Genomic DNA, 24,463 nt, shown 5'->3' on the forward strand with positions numbered 1-24,463 from the left:
GAACACTCCCCAAAACATAAGTACATTCCTTTTATTCAGCATTTCTAGCGATAAGTCATGACACCATTCACTACTGGTGTTCTCCAGAGTGTGAGTACATCACTACAGAAGCATCTTTTCAAGCTCCTCCACAAAATGTACTCATAAAATTAGGAACTACACATAGAAGACATTTTTTTCAGACTATCTCCTTGGAGCAAGACTCTCAAACCTCTCATCTTAGGGAATCATTTACCACTGATTCCATCTAATATAGGACTACCTAATTGGTCTTTATGTAGAATTTTTTTCCAAATAGACTAAAATGGCAGTTCCTAAATGATCAGTACATTGCTGCCAAGATCTAATCAATGTATCTTATTTGTTACAGTCCAGTGTCCTTCAGCTCTGAATATGTCTTTCTTCCCTAAAATCTGGTGACCTGTTAATGGAGAGATAATTTTTAAAGTTTTCTTATTCTATAGACTGGTTGCACATTCCACTTGGCATTTAAAGAAAGTTTAGACAAAATTTAGTACACACTGTTGTGCAGAAACCATCTCCAACCATAACCTTTTCTCAAAAAAACCCTTTTTGTCTCTTGCAATAATGTGCTGAAGTCTACCCTTCAAAAGATTTTTTAACTACATTTTGTGATTTTTTTTAAAATATATTCCAGAGAATAGTTGGGAGTGTGTAACTGTACAAATTTTCTGCTAATGTTCTGGCCTTCATGCTTTGTCCTCCATGATGGTTGCATTTCTGTGGTCACATGTGACAACTCATTTATGTTTTGTTCCCTAGAACACATTTATGTAGGATTTTTCCTTTGGACATACACCCATACATGATTACAGCAGCAGCAGCATCTCAAGGTAACATCTAAAAAAAGTTTTGAAGAGACAGAACTTGAAAAAATTGGTTCAAGTCACTGTTTTCCATTGCCACAGTGTTCCTGAGCGGCGTCTATGTGTTTATTTGGCAGTAAGTTTTTACACAAAGGTGAATCTCTGTAGTTTATGGAAATTGCAGTTGTCCTTTAAATTCTTGCAAAAGGCAAGATGGAAGAAAAAGAGATGGGAAGAATTATACAGAACTAAGGCATAATAATAAAATAATTATCAAAAAATAATTACAGTTGCTATAAGCTAAGTTTCTGTAAGCTAAGTTTATCAGCAGGGCAGAAGTTCAAGACAAAAAAATAGTGTCAGGAAAAATGGATTGTGAAAGAAGGAGGAAAGGAGCCACATCTGAAACAGAATTTTGTCACTGCTGAACAACACAGTGGCCATTTGTAATCCCAGAGGGGGTTGCTGTAAATGCCTCTGCCTCTCAGTACATTGTGTGACTTGTTACTGTGCTTTTAACTGTGTTCAAACACCAAACCTCAGGCCTGATCCTGCCCTAAAATTTCACCAGTATCAGGTGCAATATACTTGGGAAGAGCTCTGTCTGCAATGTGGAAATAAATCATGCAAATGAATTATGTTTTACTGCTAATTTTTAGTATACAGATTTGGCTAGCTAAAAATGGGAATATTAGCTGCCTGTATAGCTGTACTCCCAGATTTTATTAATGAAACCACACAGTAAGTGCCTTATACCTAATATTAAAATCTGTGCTTCAAATTCTAATTGTATATTGGGGCTGTAGTTGGTCTTAACAAATTACGTGGTAAAAAAGGCAATGGAATTATAAAAGTCTAAAATAAATAACATGGCAGAGACTTACCATTTTATAGAAGAACATTCAGTTACAATCTGATTCTAACTGTAGAGATACTTTCATGTTAATCCCTAAAATATCTGTATAGTTTTATGGCTAGGCCTTTATAGTGTAGGTTTTCTTTTCAAGCACAGGTAGAACAGAACTGTAGGAACGAAGGGCCCCTGGAAGCAGTTACAAATGGGACAAATGACAAGGCATGGTGGGACTGCAGCACAAGGCCTCCACTGCATGGTGCACAGCTCCTTGCATTTCTCAATGGCAGTGTGGGAGTTCAGGAGCATGCCTTCCCAGCTTTCCTTTTAGGGCAGTAGGAATTATGCTAGCCTTAATTTCAGAGCAGGTAGAAGGGAAGGAACTCTGTGGCTGTTAAAGCTCTTTTGGACAATAAGAAACAACTAATTAATTTTGGTATTTGACTAAATAAGATTTGAGTTGGATCCAACTCAAAAACAAAAAAAAAAAGCTACTTTCCAAAGCAGCTCACAAGACACCTGCGCAGACAGAGTTAACAAAATTTGAGGATAGGGCAGAGTTGAAGAGACACGAGAAAGCCAAGACAAAACCGAACTGCATATGTGGTTACATGTAGGTTGCAGACAGAGGAAATGTGGAGCAGAAGAGTCCTGCCACACTGCAGGCTCATTCAAGCCTTGTCTCTGGTGCAAGGCCTGCAAGGGCTCATTCGCATTACACAAAACACATCACATTCTGCCAGGGCCACCTTCCTGGAGGCAAAAGGGCTGGGTGGCCCTCCAGGAAATGGTTCCTGGGTTTTAACAGATGTTCATTTTCTGACAAAGCCAAAGCAGCCTAAGTTTGAAGTTTAACTGTAAAATGAAAGAAAATCTTAGAGCTCCCCCCTATCCAGCTCCACTGAAGATGTGAGATTTTGCTGTAGGCTCCAGGGACAATCCTGACACAGTCCCTACTGATTGTTTTATCTAAAAAACCCAAATTATCTTACTGAGAACAAAAAAAGTTTAATAGCATTTACCTTATTTCAGGTTTCATGAAGTTACTTTTAAACATAACTTCTTTTATAATTTCCAGGCTTTCCTAAGGTTTTGCATTAGCATTCATCTTAGTGGCAAAGCTTAATTAATTGCATCAACATTGATTTATTATTACTCTGCAAAATAATGTTTATTAAATTATTTTCAATCACAAACACAGTTCTAAATCTTAGAAAAGCAAATGGTCTGCATGGTTTATAAAATACCAGAGCTGTTCAATTAAAATGTTTGATGATGACACTGAAAAACTATATTTTGAGAACTTTCTTTTTATTAAATACTAAATTCGCTTAGTAGATTTGGGCCAAAATGTTTTAATGCAAGTATAGGATACCTACTTCTATCCCAAAAAATCAAAAGTATGGGTTTTTTTAAAGTTGTCCTTTAATTTGCTGTACAAGTACACCAACATCACATCTATGACTATGATTTAACTTTTATTTCTTGCCTGCATGAAAAGTTTCTATGCACAAATTCTGACAGGAATATCAGAGAATATTTTGGTTCTAGGCCCTGGTACGTAATACAACTTGAAATATCTGCCTTACAAATATAAAAACATGCAGATGAAGCACAGGCTTCCTCCAAGTGTCAGTGTAAGATCACTAGTTGATCATTATTTAATCATTATTTCTTTATAATGGTTAAATGTTTTGCTGATATTTTACAATGGATTGTTATTTAATTTTTAAACCAAGTCAATATTTTTAATGATAGGGATGAGTAGACGGATCTAGTTAATAACAGATTTCTCTGTACAAGCTATTGTCTTTATTAGCCATCAGACTGAATGGAGCAAACAATTAAAATTTGTCACACAAAGTAGAAAAATAGCCTTGGACTTTAAGGCAGTTTTATTGCTTATATTTCACTGTAATAACCCATCTGATAATCCAACCTTTTCATCATTAAATTATGACAGCTTGAAATCAAAACTGTCAGAATATTTTCAAACTTATAGACTTAAGAATTTCAATTTTGACACAGTTAAAAGGAAAATTGATGAGGAAAATACTGTCATAATTAATATAATTTTCATTCAGTGAGTTTATAAAGCAAAGTAATCTTCTAAAAACAAGTTTAAACTTGTACCCTTTATTTTTAAAAGCAGGTTATGTAGTATGTTGAGTAAAAGGAAGATGATATTCACCTTAAGGTACTGAATCATCGATATTTACAGCTTGATTGAGCATGAATAACTCACCTAAGTCCTTTAAAACATTTATTTTATCTGAATTTTTTCCTGGACTCAAAAATTATGAATCCTGAATTCAGGCAATAGTCTAAATATCTGTATTGAAAAAAAAATTAAAAATACATTGAACACAATCTTCAGACTGGAAAACAAAGACAAAACGCATTATGAATATTTAAAATGTGCAGTATTGTGGGGGTTTTTAAATAAATATATATACATATAATCTTATTCTATACTAGCAAACAGCCAATTTCTTTTCTGTGAAAAGGGAAAAAATAGGTATAAAATGGAAACCTTCATAGCAGAAATGGCTTTCAGATATTTTTAACGCACAAAAGCTATCACTCTTCAGCCTTTGCCGATTCATAATTAATATTTATAATATACATAAAAATTAAACATATCTAAGTTTCAAGATATTATGATTCTGCTATATACTCTGGAGGTTTCCATCAAGTACTTACAGATCACAGTCGAGTTGTACCTCAGTGGCTTACAGTGTAAGCAGAATCCAATCATTGACAATAGCTAACTGGACAAAGGATAGATTTTTGAGCAAGGTAAAATTGTTACAGTTGAACCCACTATTTTTAAAATAAATTAATTCAGTCATTTTCAAAATCCTAATATACTTCTTTCCAATTTAAACATAGGACTGGTGATGGTTTTCAGCTGGAGGCCTCCAAGTAAATGAACTACTGAGAAATTGTTTGAGAAATTCTCTACTTTGATAGGTATCCATGATCCAAAATTTTAAAATACTGGAAATACTAAACAGCTTTTTTCACCACCTCAACAGAAAGCCACTGAGTAGAAATAAATGATGGATAAACTACATCTTGTTCAACAAGATTTATATTTTTCTTTCTATTCTTGCCAATATTTTCAAGGACAATTTGAAGAACAACCATCTTTGCTAAATTTGGGAAAAGTTACATTATAAAGCATAACTGATGCCTTTTCTATTTCCCTGCAGAGTGCTATACCCATCCATGACCAAAAAACTGTGTCTGGTGAAAGCCAAATCATGTCCACAGCAAGGTTCAATTCCACTGGCACGAGCAGTCTATGGGCTCTTGAATGACGTACATAATTTCGGTGCCGTTTCCTGAGCAGCGCAAGGGCACAGTCACGACTCGTGTTCCGATTTCTCGACAACATTTACAGAATCTTAGATGGCTATCAATATTGACATTGTAAATTGTTGCAGATGGGCATTTGCCATCACATGAAGCCACATTGACCTATGAGTAAAATAGAAGAAAATAAGAATGAGAATTAAAACTAGAAATCTGAAATTTTATTATAAAAATATTGCATTTCAAACTTCATTGTGATTAAAACCCATTTTTACATTTGAAAAGGACTCTGGTCTTAAAAATTATTTTATCTTCTAAAATTCATTCATTCTAAGTTTAGCCACATTTAAAATATTTTTAATTAAACTTTTCTTTATTGTTTAATCATGTGTTTTGTTTCAATCTTGTGCTATGGATACCAAAATTGAATCCCCATTGATAACTTTGGAACAGCACAGGTGAATCCATGTCCTTTTCATGTTCACAGATAAAAAGTTAAATTATTCTATGTAAAATGAAGGGAAGTTTATCTTTCTCCTTGAAAGAGAAAAAGCATATCAGTGCAAAAGCTTTTCCCTTTCTTATTTGTTCTGATTGTGACTGAGGGCTGTGTTATCACTCAAATAAATATATCCAAAAAGTACGTGCAGTAACAAACCAGCTTGGGCACAAGCTATCCAGAAAATTATTTGTGCTCTAGATTTCAGCAGCGCAAAGCTTTCTCTTACTGTTACATTATGTGAGGAATTTTCTTAGCTGATATGTTGACAGGGAAAAAAATACTTTTTAATTAAACTTAAGCAGAGTTCAAATGCTGGGAAATCGAGGATGGCTATACAAGGTCTAGTTCTCTTTGTGACAGACTTAAATCTCATTTCTTCTGCAGGTGATGCATATGAAAGATGCTTTGATCTACTCCTATGCCTGTGATGAAACTCCCCATACCTATACAAATTAGACTAAAAGATTACTTTTATAAGTTTGAAATTACCTGAGATTTGGCAGGAGTAAAAAAGACTTTTTCCTAGGCACTAGCAATCCCAGTTATTAATTATAAAACATAATCATGCTCAGCCCTATCCAAAGTTTGACAGCAGTAGTCTGGCCAAGAACACGTATGCAGTTTCCAGTCAGTCACAGCAGATACCAACATTTGATAGGGCAAAATCACATGATGGAAAAAGAGTGCCAGTGGGGGAGCTGGAGAGGAGAGGGAGTTTAGGGCATGAGGACATGAAAATCTGGAGGTACGTCTGTGGGAAGAGTAAGGGAACCTGGACTGTATGAAGGATATGCAGCCACCAAGGAAATTTGGAACAAGGAGATACTGGGAAAAGGGGGCTCTAATAAAGGTGGGATGGTGGCAGGTGTTTTTGGAAGGTAGAGAGGGAGGAAATAAAGAAAAGTTTACAACAGAAAGATGAAAAGGAAGGCCTTATTTGATGTACCATTCAAGACATGACCTGGCCAACATTCCTGTTGCTCCTCTCTGAACACTTTAGTTCTGCAGCAATGTAGAGGGACCGCAGCTGAACAGAGCCCTCTCTCATAATGCAGAACTTATTCATAAAAGACACTAGAATGAGCTTGTTTCCACTGCCTATCTATTTGCCTAAATGCCATAATTTTAGCCTTTTTGTCAGCAGGAAGGCAGAGCTTGTCATAGAACTGGATGAAAGGGCAAGGATCTTTTCACCTAGCTTAAAAAAACCTATGAGGCTTGACTAAATCTTTCATTTTAATATTCTTTATTTAGTCAATACCATGTCTTTATTTTGTTGTATTACTGTCTCTTACCCTAGGTTGTTGAAGTAACACTGAAACTCTCCAGACTCATCTCTTAACTATGGCAAATTACTCTAATTTCATCTATTTATACTTCCTCATTATCAATCCTTCTAAAACTAAATAAATACACCTACAATGCATTCCTACAATTAAAATCTGAACACGTCACCACTGACCTTCTATCAGGATGGCTTTTAACATGTGATGACATTTTGCCTCTTCCCTAATGACTGCTTAGATTCTCCAACAGAATCTTGCCAGAAGATTTTTGGAAGTCTTGAGATACTTTGTCAATTGCTGCCCTTTCAAGTGCTACATGAGAAGCACATTTGCTGCTCAGAAATTTCCTAGGGTCTGTAGATGGGGCGACACCAAAGCTGAGAAATAAGGTGTCTTAAGCAGACCCATAAATAAATGGCATTATGAATTTATGATATGGAAACCTATGCAATGTGAGGGAAGACAGAGAGCATAAAGGTCTTCAAAGAGGAATACAGCAGTTTCATCACATTTTAAGTTGGAACATTTCTGCTCCTCTTTTAGAGCAGGATATTATTTCACACTAAGGAGTTCAGTGCCTCCATTAGTTAAAGTAATTTTAGTCAGTATTTTTCATCTGAAGCCAGGTGTTCCTCCAGGTGGGAGGGCTCAGTAATAGAAACACCTAGTTTTACTCCATTTATGGTAGGATAACATTCCTAGAATCAAGTTTGCTTTTGAGGAGAAAGCAGCACATTTTGTTGCTTGTTGTTAGCCATAACCAACTTTCTAATGCTTGGCTTTTCATGCCATAGGCCCAGCATTGAAATTTTATGCTTACCGGGCTTTGACTTATACAGTCATTTTTTCTTATGGTTGTCCTAATTGTCATTTTCTGGCAAATCCTTTCTTCCTTTTTGCCTGATAAAATACAAAAAATGCATACTGAATCAATATATCTTCTGTAATGTATTTGCTTCTTTAAAAAATTAAATATATTAACATAATTTAAATAGTTACACTTTGTTTTCAATAATGTACACACAGAAATTGTTATTTCCATAATTTTCTTTTTAAATATAATATAATAATACATAGATGCTGTGCAGTATAACCTATTTTTTTCAATGGCACATGTGAGCATCAAATGCCCCAAATAAGCTATACAAATTTTTTAAAGTATGAATATGCTTCATAGTTTATAAAACTATAAGCCATAAACAATTAAACTATGAATATATTTTTAGATTGAACATATGACAAGAGAAATAGATGCAATTAGAAAAAATGTATTGAGTCATTTTTAATAGTATTAGAATTAATTCTGTTTTATTTGGAATGTTGAATGCAAATAGGATTTTGGTCCCGCCTTTTAAAAAATTATCAAAACTTAACATCCAAGAAGGCGAAAGTGTGAACGTGATTACAATCTTCATGCTATTTTTCATGACTAAAAATTAAATGTAATTATATTATTTAAATATATTTTGAGAAATATGTCCTTTTATGAAGCTGTGAAAGAAAGACATGCATTTATTTGCTAAATATGGTGCACTTTTTATCACCAGAGCTGAAACATGTAGCATATGAGGTCAGCATACAGGTCTAGGATGAGGGAAATACTGAAATTTTATATTCAGTCCTGGAGATATTGATAGGAGGGTTTTGGGGTTTTTTTATTTTGAAAAATAAAACTGTACAGTGAAAAGCCATTTTTTAACATATTCGAAGTCATAATACAATACTGAAACAATTAAACATATAATTTTTCATGCTTCACTCTGTATCAGACCATTATTACTATCAGTATAACAGCAGTTATTTAGATCTCCTTATCCACCACCCATCAAAATGATCTGGTAGTTTTGCTGTGTAACCATTCTGGACGAACAGTATATAAAATAATAAGCACTATTCAGCACTTTCTTGACCTTCCTTCAAGGTTGGGTGTACAGAAAAGCAACTCTTCTGTTCCCCAGAAGCTTGAGAGCACTTTTATAAGATAAATGATCTCTGAGTAACGAAAATATTCTGCAACCACAGCTCCATTAAGTACTGAAAATTAAGCTGGCTGCAGAGTACAGCTAGATTTTAACAGGTGCCTTAAAGAATCAAACTAAATTCTCTTACTGAACGAGCAGATCACTACAGGAGAAAAGTTGTTAGACTATAACATCTCACTTTTCCTTCCTCAGAAACACTTAAAAAATTTCCTGTAATGTTTCAATCTGAAAGTGTTTGCCAGCTTATGTGTAGACAGTGCAATCCTTGTACTGCTACAAGTCATACAGAGATGTATATCTAACATTTCAGCATACAAAGTGCTGATCTCTTACAAAAGCTCTGCTGCTATACTCTGCTCTCTCCAGCCTTGAACTGTAAAGATCTGCATTTCAGTATCAGATGTGCTTTGTTTACTCACTCCTTATTTGAGGAAGGAGTTTTTGTGACTCATCTATCCTAAAAAGCACAGAATTATGAGTGTACTGCAACAGTTCTGTAACATTCTGTAACATCTGGTATAAAAACTGTGTATTGCCATGGAGTTGCAATTGTATGCGTTGTATCCCCCTCCCCACCCCTGGCCTCAATATTTTTGTAACTCTGTAAAATACATTATTTGTGACAAAGAAGAAACACAGCATGAATCCATATCTGCAAAGGTGAGACCACACAATAACACACATTCTTGCTCTATTTTAAGGCAAAACGATTTCCATCATTAAATTTAGAGACCTAGGATCAGATTCAGAATCTCTTGGTAACAGAATTCAAAATTATGATTTTTTTTAAAGTAACATTTCTTATTAAAACTATCCTGTACAGTAAGTTCATGTGATAAAACCAGTTTCAGCAATGAGCAGCAGAAATAACCATCAACAGCATATACCAGAAATGGATGAACCTAATTCTGACAGGTGCTGAGCAGTGAATCTTAACCAGGTTTTAGAAAATCACTGATTTGGGAAGGCAGCAGAGGATCAGCATCTCTCAGTATCAGGCCCAGAACCATTAACTGCATGGTAATATCCAGTAATGATGACAGCTATGACACATATATCAAGCAGTTCTTATATTATTAAAAAAAAAAAAAAAAAAAAAAAAGGAAAGAAAATACATTATTAAAAATAATACCTGGTTCACAATTAATACTATCAGTAGGCACTACTGGACTAATGGCAAAGGGTAATAGACCCAATCCAGAACCTGGCAGAATCATTAGGAATAGAAGATTCTCATGAAATAAAAACATTTCTGTATAAATGGTACTTCATTAATTCTTACACTGCCAACTGCAATTTTTCTTTTAGCAAAAGATGATGAGCTTTCCTGTAAATCTTCTACAATTTATAAACTCTGCAGCTGCTTCAAGTCTCACTAAAGATGGCCTGTACTTTATTATTCTCCTGGTTAACACAAAACTGGAATGCTTACTTTTAAACCAAACTTTTGGAATTAGTCTGTCTATGGCAAGGTAAGAATTAAATATATGCACTCGCTTTGCATGCATTAAATCAAGCTCTTTCAGAAAAGTTATTTGCTCCCATTAAAATCCCAATGTGTTGCAAGCTCTATTCATAAGTACTCTTATCTTAACTGCTTCCCCACAGGGCACATGCTTTTAGTTAAAAATAAAAATAAAATAGCATATAATTGTATGAATGATATCTGGCAGTTTTAGCAGCCACCTCAGCAAGTATTTCTGAAGTATAACAATGCCTTTCCTGAGGCCACAGAATATGGCCAAAATTATAAATCTTGGTCAGCAGAGAACCAGCAGTCAATAATTTTAATAATTTTTAAGACTAATTTTCTAAATAATGACAACCAAATTTTTTGGGGGGTAAGGGGGGCAGATTTTTTTTTTCCACACAGTTTATCTCATGAGAGAAAGATTATTTATTAGTAAGATTTTAGTAAAATTCTGGTGTGTTACTTCTCTACGGTGATTCTCGATAATAAAACATATTCTGTTGCATTAAAATAGCTTTAATTTTACATGTTTTGGTTGCAATGGAACAACAATATTTGCAGTTTCCTTTCTAAGAATCACATAGCTTGGAAGTTTGGCATTGTTCTGTATTTTATAAATATCACTACTTCCCCTATTTCTCCAACTTATATTCAATATATTGCACTTCAGTTTTACATAATAACAGTGCAATATATGGTTATAAGTCTGCAACTTGCTATTCAATAATATTAATTAATATTGTTTGTATACAAAAATTCCAAAGACTAATTTGCTTTTACTCTAATGTTGAACACAAAAAAGGCCAAAACAGAGGGTTAAGATTTTCTGTAATGCTGAACATGTCCCTGCTCTACAGAATTACTTTTAAAAAACATAAACAGATATATACATACACACGCATGCATAATTATATAAGTAGATAATAAAAATTAATTCTAGTCAAAACTGCAGAGAAAACCAGTGTGTTCTCAATCTATTTTTAAAATTGCATAAATTGTGAAAGCTTTATGTCATTTTGAGTCACATTTAATCATATTTTAAAGTTACACACAGAAAATGTTAATGTATTACCAGATATTAAAAGGCTGATTTTATATAAGCATTGCTATCATCAATATTTCTCTAATTTTTCCTCATTTTGGATTTAAGAAAAAACATTTCAGTATTTTGGACCTAGAAAATATGTATTAGGCATACAGAATAAATTGCTAAGTTTGAAGATGCATTGCAAAATATCATTGAATCAAGAATCACTTTTAAGAGGAAAATTCTTGTCTTTTAAGGTGAAGATCATATAGGCACTATTTGAGAGCCAACTTAAGAGAATGTTTTAATTGTTTTAATTGAGACAATTTTAATCTTCCATGGGTTATATTTGGAGAGATTTGATTATACTCCAGAACAATAATGTTAAAAATCACCAAGTCAGCAGCCAAATTAAGCAAGATCTCTTAAGAGTTGTTAGGTAACTACAACAATTTTATGAGATTTGCAGGGGGAACTGCATGCTTTTTCCCTCTTTATGTCCCAGCAACAGAGGTTAAAAAATAAGCCTTCCAAAACCAAAGCTAAACTAGCACATATTGCAGCCTTCATCACTTACAGGTCTTGCAGCAGCCATCATTATACGTCTGCACAATTCCTCCATTCTAGGAAAATAAAAGAAGAATATAGCAAAAAAGTCTGAACCTAATGCAAAGGGAAATTGTATCTCAAGATATTCCACATTTTAAAGACATCAAACTAATACAAAGTAGTGCCACTGAAATCAACAGAATTACACAGATATGTATCAGCTGAAGGATTGTTTCATGAATTATTTAGTGCCTTTGACACTGAAAATGAGCTCATCATGATGACAATTTCAATTGTGTTCAGTTGACATCTGATTTAGTTTCCTTTGAAGAAATCATTTCGTTTCTATAAGCATGTTTTTATATAATCTACTATCATCCATTTCCCCACCACGGAGATTTATAAGGATAGTTTCAAAAATTCGTGTGAGTAGCCCAGATCTGCACATCAAGCAGACTACAGAAGATTAATAGATGCTATCTTTTGCTGATGTTATCTTAGGATAACAAGAGACAAAAGACAGACATTTTTCAGCTTCTATCTTTTCATGCAAGCATATATTTTTTACCTCCTTACATTGAATATGTTGTTCAAGAACTTCTTAAAAGACCACTTAAACTCAGATATTCCTGAATTATCCTGAATTGCCTGTGAGAAAAATTTTCTTCTCAGCTAATGCTCAGCCTATGCTCAGCGTCTCTCAAAAACAGGTCAGACTGATTCAGAAAGTTAATTTTAGGGCTCTGTTCTTTAAAATCTTAACCTAATAGATCTGAATGGTGTCAGAATGGTTCCAAGGAAGAAATTCAAGCATTAACTCAAAGTAGTACAGGCATTATTTTTAAACAGAATACTTTCTTCAGGACTGGAAGAAATAAGAACTTTTTTAAATAAATGGAAGGGATAATTAGGACTAGTACTAAATGCATAATCTGTAGCCAAGGCAACCATGGTACTTATCCTTTCTACATATATATTTACTATTATTTGTAGCTCATATTAAATATAAAATGTACTGCAAGTGAAAAATTTGGCAGGCATTATAAATTTAGAGAATTATTAAATTAGAAATTAAACCATAAATAAATATACAACCTTTGTGAAGAATACACGTTCTTCAAAGCAGTTTATATGGATAGGCCACCTTAATATTTTAAAATATATGATGTAGGTAGATACCCTGGATATTTTTTGTTTGGTTACACAAATTTTAGTTTAAGAGCTAATAAAGTTTATATATACTCAGTCATCTCCCTAACCATTGCACAACTTAAGGGTTTTTTAATATAGCTGACATTTATATGGAGCTTTTTTTTTTTATTTATAGATCTGATTTATTTATTGTGTGTGTTCTATGAACTTGGCAAAGTATTATTCCAAAATAAGGCAAGACATAGCGATTACCACTTTTTATAGTGGTATGTCAAGCATGATTCCAGTTCTAAAAGCAGTCATCAACAATACTCAGGCCAAACTTTTACACTCCTCACAGATAATTTGTCAGTTGGAAAGAAAACAGGAGTATAGGAAATGACTGCAAATTGCTCATTTACATGTTTTTACTTACCACTTTTTTAATTTAAAGAAAGTGCATGAAGTTTGCCTGAATTTTGGCGTGTAAGTCAAACTCTGGAGCAATTATTGTCACTTACCTTACTCAAAGTACAAACCTTTGTACACTCAGTGTCATTAAATGGGGGGCAGACAACACTTGATCCCAGTGCAATAACCCCTGCAACAGTCTTAACACATTTGTAGTTGGTGCAGTTGGAGGTCCAGGTGCTTCCTTCCTGAATATACAAAACAAAGCTGTTGTTAGGAAAACCAAAACACTTCAGCTTTATTTCCAACCTGAAATGTCTATAAAAGCAGTGCCCTCATGCTGTAGCATCCACTGGAGTGGAAAGTCTGCTGCAGACCACGAGTAGGTGGCAAAAGGAAAGACCATCCTCTAATTACAAGAGGCTACTCCTCCCTGGAGCCATGGCTCTACTGCCCATGCTGAGCATGCTGCTGAGCATGGGTGCCCTACTGCAGAATGAAAGGACTTTGTGCCAGTTCAGTCATTTCTTTTGCTCTGAAATCAATTGGAATTATGAACCAAGTCATGGCCACATCTAAATTTCTGTGCATGCGGATGCTGGAGCACACCACTGTAAATTTTCCGGCGTACTTCTTTGTTTCTTTGCTGCTGATTTACGTCCAGCTGATTTATGTCCTGAGATAGCTCAGGGATGACATTTGCTCGGTTTCTCGGCTGTTTAGGCTTGTAGGTCCAGGGAATTCTCAGGGATGGCCTTGGAGAGCCGACGCTTCAAAGGATGAGGAGAGACTTCTGATCTTGTCTCGGTCTTGGTGTTTATTAATTGTTTATCTAAAAGATTTTCTTTCAGCCCGACAGAGGTCTGCACAGCAAGTCAGCCATGGGCACACTCTCAAGCCCCCGGGCGGTCACTTATCTTTATACCCTAAGTTACGTGTACAATATTTATCATTTTACTCCAATACCTTCTACCCTTATTAACCGGTGCACTTTTAGTAATGACCAATCCCAAAGTGCCACCACCACCACAGAAGATGGAGGCCAAGAAGAAGAAGAAGAAGGACAGGACACGCCCCAATTCCTCCATCTTACTTCTTTAGACCCCGCTGTACCAAAATCCTAAACCCTGTGTTTTACACTTTAACTAACTTATCCCTTCACCATTCACCCAGTGGAATCCTCCCAGTCCTCATACAGGTCTCATCTCCTGTGTAGGATCAAAATCCTGCCACCAGACACTTCTGGCAACATTCCAGGATTCCCGAGCCCCCCAAGGGTGGTCTCGGCCTCTCTGCACCTCCATCCTGAGGTGCTGAGATCCCACATCTCCCCCTTCTGTTTGCACCAGGAAGATCTCTTTTACTATCCGATTCATAGCGTGTTTTAAACATGCAAATATGCATGGGACGACAAGTATGAGGAATAGGAGAATTATTAAAACATAAAATCCTACTCTTAAAATTCCTCTCCAAATGGGAGAGATGTCAAAGAATTCTACCATACATTTTGCTTTGGCTGATTAATAGGTAAATTACCCCCATTGCTTATTTCAATGAATGAAAGAATGATGCACATAAGCATCATGAAACTCATGGCTTCACTTCTGTGTGACATCATTGCTTTGCTTTTCATTCAGGACCTTAACAGAGAATCCCCCCAAAGTCCTTAGTTCCTTTTTATTTCTCTTCCGAGTCGTCTTGGCAATCTGAGTCTCGACTCCTGTCTGAGTACTCGTCTCTTTTTTTTTCTCTTGGATCTTTGTTCTGGGATCCGCATTTTCATGTTCTCGCACTCGAAATGGTTTCACGTGTCGTGCCGACACCCACGTCTCGATCTGTGGAGATACAAGCGAAAGCCTTGCCCCCCACTAGGTGGCGCTGTCACCGGCCTCCCCAGCTCGGATGACAGCATGAGCTCTACCGCCCCTGTCCTGTCGATTGCCGTGTTCGTGATCTCATTTGAGACCGTGTCTGCTTGGCTTTTAATTCAGCTGAAAATGGAGCTTGAACACCAGAACGTCTCCCTTGAAGGGAAGGGACTGGGACTCCGAGGGTTGTACCAGAAGCATCAAGTCTGAAGAGAGTGTGGAGCCGCTGGGACATAGGATCCCGAGCACGGCCCCTCCTCGCCCGAGACGTCACTCTCTCCCCCTCGTTCCACCTCCGAATCTCCTCTCGGTCTGCCCCTGACTCTGTCTCCTCTCCCTCTGACGTTGTGTCCACTCCTCCCGCCGGTGTGTACAGCCCGCCCCCCGCCGGCACCCGGGCCCGCCCCGCAATTCGAGCCGACTTTGCTCCCGGGTTACTCTGCCGGCCGGCCGGCCGGAGCGGCCGCCACCCCCCGGCGCCGCGCTGATAAAAGCCGCGTCTGCACTCATGTCTCCCTTTATCTCTTCACCCGCGCTCCCCGCCAGCTCCGTCACTGCCGCGCCGTGCCCCCCGCGGGAAAGCGCCTCCCCCCCCGATCCCTTCTCTCCCCCCTGCACCCCCCCCCTCCGATCCTGACTCCCTTGTATTCTCCGGAGTTTCAGGACGCTTTAGGAGCTTCTTGGGGTTTCTGGGTTTTGGGACCGGGGCTTTAATATTATTTCCTGCTCTCTTTTCTCGAGAGCCCTTTCCCCTGGCTTCTTGAGGCCAGAGATTTTTTTTATTTTTTTTTTTTTCTCCTGGGGCTTTGCCCCCCACTCTCCTTCTGAGGGTGCCGGCAACTTTTCGTTGCTCTCCCAGTCTTTTCGACTGTACCAAAATGCCTTTCAAGCATTTTCCTTGCCGGCGAGAGCAGCTTTAACGCTGTCTCGTCCTTCTTTGTTGCTAAAAAATATAAGTGCCTATTAATTTCCTGCCAAAACCCCACTTCAAATAGCAGGCATGTTTCGGCCAGTGGGTAATTAAGCCTTGCCCACAATAACAGCTGTTTTAATTCTTTCTTTTGAGATCCTTTCTGTATATGTTTGAGCCACACCTTGTAAGGCGGACAAAATTTCCCGTTGTTTTTTGGGAGAGTGTGCAATTATGTTCTTATTTTTTGACCTTCTCACCGAATCTGTCGTCAGAGCTGTCCGAAGGCTCCCGTCTCTGTCCAGCAGGTCACAGGAGAAGGAATCCAGAGGCGCCTTCCGGTTCCGATCCGGGCTGCTCTGCGAACTGCCTTCGGCAGAAGCTGAGAGATGGAATTCTCAGTGACTGCTGTTTTTTTGCAGACTCTTCTGGCTGTTTTTCTTTTCTTTTCTTTTCTTTTCTTTTCTTTTCTTTTCTTTTCTTTTCTTTTCTTTTCTTTTCTTTTCTTTTCTTTTCTTTTCTTTTCTTTTCTTTTCTTTTCTTTTCTTCTTTCTTCTTTTCCTTTTTTTTTTTTTTTTTTTCAGGCTTCTCTCCTCAGGAGCTGCCCTCTCGGCTCTTCAGCTCTTCAGCTCTTCAGCTCTTCAGGGCTGATCCCCCCCCAAAAGGGTTGGTGGGGGGTGCCCACGCAGCGAACGCCACTTGTAAGGTTTTCTGTGTTGCTGTTCTGGTGGCCTGGAAAGGCCCAGGGAATTCTCAGGGATGGCCTTGGAGAGCCGATGCTTCAAAGGACGAGGAGAGACTTCTGATCTTGTCTCGGTCTTGGTGTTTATTAATTGTTTATCTAAAAGATTTTCTTTCAGCCCGACAGAGGTCTGCACAGCAAGTCAGCCATGGGCACACTCTCAAGCCCCCGGGCGGTCACTTATCTTTATACCCTAAGTTACGTGTACAATATTTATCATTTTACTCCAATACCTTCTACCCTTATTAACCGGTGCACTTTTAGTAATGACCAATCCCAAAGTGCCACCACCACCACAGAAGATGGAGGCCAAGAAGAAGAAGAAGAAGGACAGGACACGCCCCAATTCCTCCATCTTACTTCTCTAGACCCCCCTGTACCAAAATCCTAAACCCTGTGTTTTACACTTTAACTAACTTATCCCTTCACCATTCACCCAGTGGAATCCTCCCAGTCCTCATACAGGTCTCATCTCCTGTGTAGGATCAAAATCCTGCCACCAGACACTTCTGGCAACATTCCAGGATTCCCGAGCCCCCCAAGGGTGGTCTCGGCCTCTCTGCACCTCCATCCTGAGGTGCTGAGATCCCACACACCACCAAGACCCTGAACCCCAAAACCTCAATTTGCACTTCTCCTTTTTGTAGTAACCAGCAGAAAGAGAAGAGTGGCCCTCGGAAGAGGGGTACATAGAAGTCCTGATGTAGACTTAGAAGCTCTCAACACCTCTAAATAGCAATACCTAATATAGAGTCACAATTCTGCAGTTAGAGCATATCCAGCCTTAAGTAAATGATGACATTTGCAGATCTTTGCAGGAAATATTAAAAGCTATGAGATATTTACATGTGTGAAATGGCAGGTTCCAATCATACACCAGAAATAGTCTAAGCATGTAATTCGCAGTAAGGAGAAGATGAAGCAAGAATGACTGCATGAGTTAAGTTAGAAATGCCTGTCAGACTCCTGTCTATTGTATCATTACAGTTACTTCTTATCTCTGTTCAGAGGCACTTACCTCATACAAAATCAGTGTTCCATTCTCTGTATGAAAAGAGCAGGACACATTTTGACACATACCACAACATGTATCGTGACTGAAGGAAGGAATATATACTTGATGCTGGAAAGAAATGAAAGGAAATAGACAAGCTAGTACTTTTTAAACATACATTATATGAAAATTCTTTGATTTCTGAAAATAAAAGCACCAAGGAAAACAATGGATGGATGGATGGATGGATGGATGGATGGATGGATGGATGGACAGTTAAGACAGATTTGTTTACATAGGCTGCTAGAAACTGCCTCTCAAAATAATTGTGCAGACACATGATACACATCATCACTGCTAAATTCTCAATTCTTGCTGAGTAAACAGGACTAGCAAAAGTCTTCACTACAATTTTTATCCTAGTTGTGCAGTTGTGTTCACAAATTGCATAATTCCTGCATTTTAAGAATACTCACAGCTTCACATTGCTGGGAGCAGTTCATCATTGTGAAATGCATGGCATTGTAGCCTGTGTTCTGATCTTTTTCTTGTAAACACCGTACAGTGTAACAAAGGTCTCCATCCAAGTACTGAATCACTGACTGCCCAGGATTCAGTACTGTGACCTCTTGGAAGATGCACACATCATCCTTCTCTAAAACCAAAAGAAACAGATGTTAACGGGGGGGGGGGGGGGGGGAGGGGGGGGGAAAATAATCTTTAAACAAATTAACAGAAGCACTGGTACGACAGAAGTAGGGCAAATTCCTATTCACTGCAAAAGTATTCTATCTTTTAGACTAGATTGGTTTGTGGTTTTAGTTACCAAACAAGATGGGGAGGAATGATAATTCAGTTTTAGAAAATGCTGCAAAATGCAAAACTGCCTAAAACTGATAGTGTTCCTACTACAGAAGTAAAATGTCTGTTGTTCTTATTTTAAAAGTATTCTAATATTTAACATTGAGCTATTCTGCACATCACACAATGTGGCCCTTCTGCCAATTAAACCACTCAGCAAATACCTGTGGTCCAGTAATCTGTTCAAGCTGTACTGTAAATATGTGCTTGGCTCTTGGAGGCAGTTCAGCCTGGGCTGCTGCCAGGACTGCAGCTTGCCTCTGCACCCCCATGCAGAGTGCAAATGAAATCTGCTGTACATGGGTAGCTGAGTGAGGGAAGGGAGCAGAGCTCTGATCTTGATCTGGCTACCTCTTGTGCTGGCTGAACAAGTCTGTTGCTCTGGGCAAGATTTTTTCTCATTTGTGTTGAAAGCAGACTAGGAGCAGCTGCCCTGCTCACACTCAGCTACTGTTCACAGCCTGTTTCCTTCTTGTCTCTCACCAGAGAGACTGTACCTGACTCTGAAAGCATGGGCAGTTCTACAGCACTCCCACATTCTGCCAGAGCAGGCACAAAATGGATGGCATAGCAGGCAAAGCACCATATTCAGAAAATAAAGTATCATTGCATAACTACAGAGACACACATCAAATTAAGATAAAAGAGTGTTTACATTTGAGAAGGTGACAATGACCTTAGTTCTGCTTTCTTTGCACACCCTTTTAGCTAAAAAATAAAACACAATGATGAGGAATATAAAAAGTTACCACAAATATAGTGAGTGCATCCACAAGCACTGGAAACACTGCTATCTATTTTTTTAACTTCTCCCTGTGTACAGAAAGATAAAAGTTTGCAAAGTCATGCACAATTAAATGTAGTGCTACACAGACATTTTTTCTCTAAAAATGTAAAATATTACTTTCATTACTTCCACCCCTGGTTTCATAAAAGAGGAAAATTGCCATGTATTAAAGAACAGTAGCATATTGAGAGTTATTCAGTGTATTTATCTCTTAAAGCAGAAAACATCATTTTCTGTAGGGGTACATAGAATAGCAGAGTCAATAAACAGCATTTTTTTCCTGAGACACAAAATTATTTCTATAATGAATATATTAGCAAAAGATTGCCTCCTAATGATTTTCTTTCAAAAGACAGGTGAAAGCTATTTAAATCTAAAATTCCTTAATACACTTTATGTTATGCTGTCTTCACATGAGGAACAAAACTTCAGGTATTGGATAAGGAAAATATGGTCACTATAGCATTAATGGGAATTTGAACATACAGTCACATTTTTTTTTCCAGATCACATCCCTATTATGAAAAACTACATGAGGAGCAAAGTATTCATGACTGCTCATATCAGCAAAATTAAACAGCATGAAATAATTTTAATCAAAAGCATAAATTATTAACAAAATGACACATTTCTTCAGATGATACATATAATCATATAGCTCATACCTCATTAATTATTTTTAAATGTGAATTATTTATGTGGAAAGCCTTACTAGCATATTGTTTCATGTCAACACTGAACAGGATAAAATTACAGTAGCTTTTTTTCTTTTTCCACCTTACAGCACACAAAGTGAAATTTCTCCAAGGAACGGTTGACAACGCTGTGCAGACACTTGGAATTACATGCTTGAGCTGGGACTGCAGGGCAATCCCACCCTGTCCCTGTTACTCTTTACAACTGAAACAAGGAGTGTAAAAGAGAAGAGTAAGACAGCTCAACACCATTACTAACAGTATTTAAAAGACATCACGTACCAATTTACAGGTCAGCATGGTAGCATTTTCACAACTACATTCTGAGGAGAGAAAGAAATCTGTGTTAATCAATTAGCTAACTGTTAGCTTTGATTAAGAGTTGTGACTAAAGAATAAAGCTATAATTACCACAGTGCCATTCTGGACAACATTGCCCGAGTATTTTTTCCTTCACAGGTGTCATGTCATCTGTGCAAATCATAGGAGGCTCAGAACAAAGATTTTCGTCACAAACTAAATGAGGGAGAAAGACATATAAGAACTCATTCAACTTCCCTTCATATTTTCCAGCTTACATTACTTTCGATAAACTATTTTTAAAATAATTTTATTTTATATAAAAGTTATTGTGTTTCTTAAGTATCTGAACTATACTTGGAATGAAAAATGAAACAAAAATTTTCAAAAGTGATTTTAGTTGTCTTAGAACATGTTTAAATTTTCAGAGAACATCAAACAGGAATCATTTAATATTCTTCCTACTTCAGAGTTACTCAAGAAAACAACCACTACCAAAGACATCTAAAATCATAATATTTGGGAAACATAGACTTGATATATACTGTAAGTGCACTTCTGTAAGATAACAGGGAGCAACTGCTGTAAGATGCTAATAAGAAAATATTGCCTCCCTTATCAGAAGCAGCTTACTGGCAAGCACTAAGATCTAATTTTCTCCCGGCCAGAAGTGGGAACAAAACAATGCCAAAAGGTCTTTGCAGAAAATTTCACCTGGGTAAAACTGCTAGGAAAAGGAAAGGACTAAAATACAGAAACAACCAAAGTAAAAATTGCTAAACTCCAAACTTAGTGGAAGTCAATTTAATTATGTGAAATTAGCCTGAAAACTGCAATAGGATGAAAGTTAATCTAAATTAAGCAGCTGTACTTTTAGATGTTACTTAAAAATGTATTGCACAATTTATATGTTTTATGAGACTAGGAAAAGGACCAAGTTACACTGCAAATATTTTTCTTGTGCCTGCTCATTGTTTGAAGAGTAGTCAACCCAGCAGTATTTGAAATCCTTGGTCTACTCCTTCCCCTAGGAGCTAAAAGTGCAAAGAAACTGCCTAAACATTAGTGACTTGTACAACAGAGGAAAACCAGCGTGGAAGCTGTTTTATTAAATGTGTTATAATATGTGAAAAACTGTGTATTTGTACTCCAAGGATGGGATTCAGGGCCAGATTAATATATTGGTATTTAAATCACTGTGAAGACAACCATATTTCTGTCTGGTGAACTGAATAACTGAGTCTCAGTCTGAGTCTCCAGACTCCACTGATGAGGTTTGTTAGACCACCACTGGGCATACCAAGAACTTTGTGTCAAATTACGTACCTCTACACTCTCATTTTGACCCCTCAGTCTGTACCGGAAGCCCACTCTAATTGCCAAACCTAAACAAATCCCTGCAGAGCCATGCACTGTCTTTTTTACTGAATTTGGTGATGTATCAAACTCTCAGCAGTTACACTCACCGCAGTAGTAATGAGGACAGCAGTAGTGTATGGTATTAAGGTCTACAGTGAGAATTTCCCCTTCACTACACAAGGGAACAGGTTCAATACAGGATTCACACACTAAATAAAAAAAAAAAAAAAAAAAAAAAAAAACAAAAACCAGACATGTACAAAGTTTAAAATAGTAAAAAGTTAGCACATATGAATTCCATCTAATTGACTATATGAAAAGTAATACTGCATTTGTTACTCAGATAATAGAACTTTTAAGCATTTTATGGATATTAAAGCTAAACAAAGTTCAAATATGATGTTCAAAATTGTGTTGGAAAAAAAAGATCCCCAAACCCAAGAATAATGATCCTCCAGTCCACCAGATCTGTGTGAAGTCTCACTCCAAGAATTCCTGCCTTGGGTTATTTTAGAATTATAGTCTGATTTTGTAAATATTTGATATTCTTTAGCTCTCCATAAAAATATTTGAGGCATCTTACCACAGAGATGAGAGAAACAACAGGGGTCCTCCTGTTTTGCCTCAACAATAAACTGATCTTCTCTGCAGTCAGGCTGCAAGGCATTGAAACAAACTGAAGGATCACATTCTGTAGGATGTGAAACAAACATTGTTTTAAAAGAAGTCACTGAAACAATATGAAAAAGATAAAAAAATATATTCTTCATATGCTAATTAAAATAAAATACCCCAAATTTACTGTAAATAAGATGTAACACAAAACACAAAGACAAAAAAATACTAGAGAATGTTTAAAAAAACACACATCATTGCCTGGTGCTATTTACAGAGTCCCATTCTGTTAACAACCAAGACAACTTGTAATGCAAATTTTCTTCCAACATATAATACATGTATGGAAAACTTTCCACTGACTGTGGTTTTGTATTTCCCTTACCACATCGGTACTGTGGGCAGCAGGACAGGGGGTGGTAGCCTGCCACTAATTTTTCATTGGGTTTGCATGTTGGAATAATGGCATCACACAATGACATGTTACATTCTGTGGGATAAAAAACAATTTTGATGTCTTTAGACAGATACTAGTGCAAGTCCTATAGTTCAGGCTATTTATACCATCTAATGCAGAGATCCACAAAACAAGAGCAGCCCAAGTCAGCTTAAAGTTCACTCCATACCATCATGTAGATTTTTGTGCTCAACCCAAGCAAGCAGTTATATCCCTCTCCAAACTGGTAGTTACTTGCTCTGCTCCCTGTGCATGAAGCCAGCTATAATGTCCCACTGATATTCCTTGAGCAAATTGACAATACAGCATTGGTTACAGGCATCTAATTAAGCAAAAGCACCACATCAGCTGGACCATATGTTCTCATTTTCCTTGAATATGTTATGAAGAAATTAGTATATTTTTCTTAGTATTTTAGGAGCAATAAGCTTATTCTTTTTCTTAACAACCATGGCTAGGCAGAATATTAGTATTCAGTGATCAGGTCCCAGAAAAAATCTTCTGGGAAACAGCAATAGATCAGACACTGCTCATCACACCAAAGTACTAGAAAGAGAAGCAAGCAATCTCTCATGACGTCCCCAAATACCAAGATACTTCTATCACTGAATATAAATCAATTTATTATTAAATTCTATGCAAGAGCTTTAAAAATATTTTTAACAGAAGTTTTGTTGAACTGGTGGACTTCTAAGAAAAAATTTCAGTGAATAATTCTTATAATGAATAGAAGCCTCAATTTCTGGCCTAACCAGCCACAAGTACTTGAAAATTAATTCTAAAAAATGTTACCTTGAATCTTAAGTTTGTCATCTGCCTGTGAATGTGAAGCACTTATTTTATACTTCTGTTACAGAGAACAAGTTTGGTACATACCACAAACTTTCTTGGGACAGCAAGCTCTCTCTTCAATGACATGGAGTAGAACTTCCCCTTCTCTTTCACAGACTGGTGGTGGATCCTCACTGCACTCAGGTTCTACAGCAATAATGCTTCCATTTTCTAAACAGCTGTACATGCAGCACCCTCTCATGGACCCATTCCAGATCTCCCCAGCAGAGCGAGGTTGTCCTTTATTATCTGTACATGCTGGAAGAGAAGAAGAACCCTTTCTATCCCTTCAACAAGCAGACAGCTCCCATTTCCTGCAAGCAGCTGTGACTTGCATAAAATTATTGCATAAAAAACTATGGCTGTGGAGCATTACGATAAGAGTCCAAGAAAGGATGATGACCTTAAAAGCCCCAAAGGAACAAATGCTTTTCTATGGGTGAAAATGGGTGAGGGCAAGGGACAGAACCTGCCCATGTTATTCCTTCCTAAGTTCCCAAGGGAGGAAAGCCTGGGAGCTATAGAAGAATGGCCATCACTTTTCCCCCAGCAGAGGCACATCAGCACCAGCTCTTAAAGCCAAGTTAACTGAAAGCACAAACTGCTGTAGCTTGAGAAATGTTAGGCTCTGTTGAAGGGTCCTTTACCAGATTCACATTTACTGGGGATTGACACAGAACTTAAGCT

The 24,463-nt window shown here is 37.2% G+C and overlaps 1 protein-coding gene across 1 annotated transcript in view; it reads right to left on the reverse strand.

Annotated features, from left to right (window-relative positions):
- Positions 1-4,962: 4,962 nt before the first annotated feature.
- The window catches only part of OTOGL (otogelin like), a 94,391-nt gene continuing 74,890 nt past the window's right edge, over positions 4,963-24,463 (reverse strand). Inside the window, exons 45-57 of the mRNA XM_058805944.1 lie at positions 23,822-24,034; positions 22,874-22,978; positions 22,457-22,564; positions 21,981-22,082; positions 20,626-20,730; positions 20,497-20,537; positions 19,482-19,545; positions 18,348-18,526; positions 17,896-18,000; positions 13,486-13,605; positions 11,844-11,889; positions 7,607-7,686; positions 4,963-5,163 (exon numbers count right to left, since the gene is read on the reverse strand). Coding sequence (XP_058661927.1) covers positions 4,963-5,163; positions 7,607-7,686; positions 11,844-11,889; positions 13,486-13,605; positions 17,896-18,000; positions 18,348-18,526; positions 19,482-19,545; positions 20,497-20,537; positions 20,626-20,730; positions 21,981-22,082; positions 22,457-22,564; positions 22,874-22,978; positions 23,822-24,034 — 1,469 coding nt within the window. The remainder of the gene's footprint in view (positions 5,164-7,606; positions 7,687-11,843; positions 11,890-13,485; positions 13,606-17,895; positions 18,001-18,347; positions 18,527-19,481; positions 19,546-20,496; positions 20,538-20,625; positions 20,731-21,980; positions 22,083-22,456; positions 22,565-22,873; positions 22,979-23,821; positions 24,035-24,463) is intronic.

This window comes from Ammospiza caudacuta, chromosome 5, assembly GCF_027887145.1.
Source record: "Ammospiza caudacuta isolate bAmmCau1 chromosome 5, bAmmCau1.pri, whole genome shotgun sequence".
NCBI classification, from domain to species: domain Eukaryota; kingdom Metazoa; phylum Chordata; class Aves; order Passeriformes; family Passerellidae; genus Ammospiza; species Ammospiza caudacuta.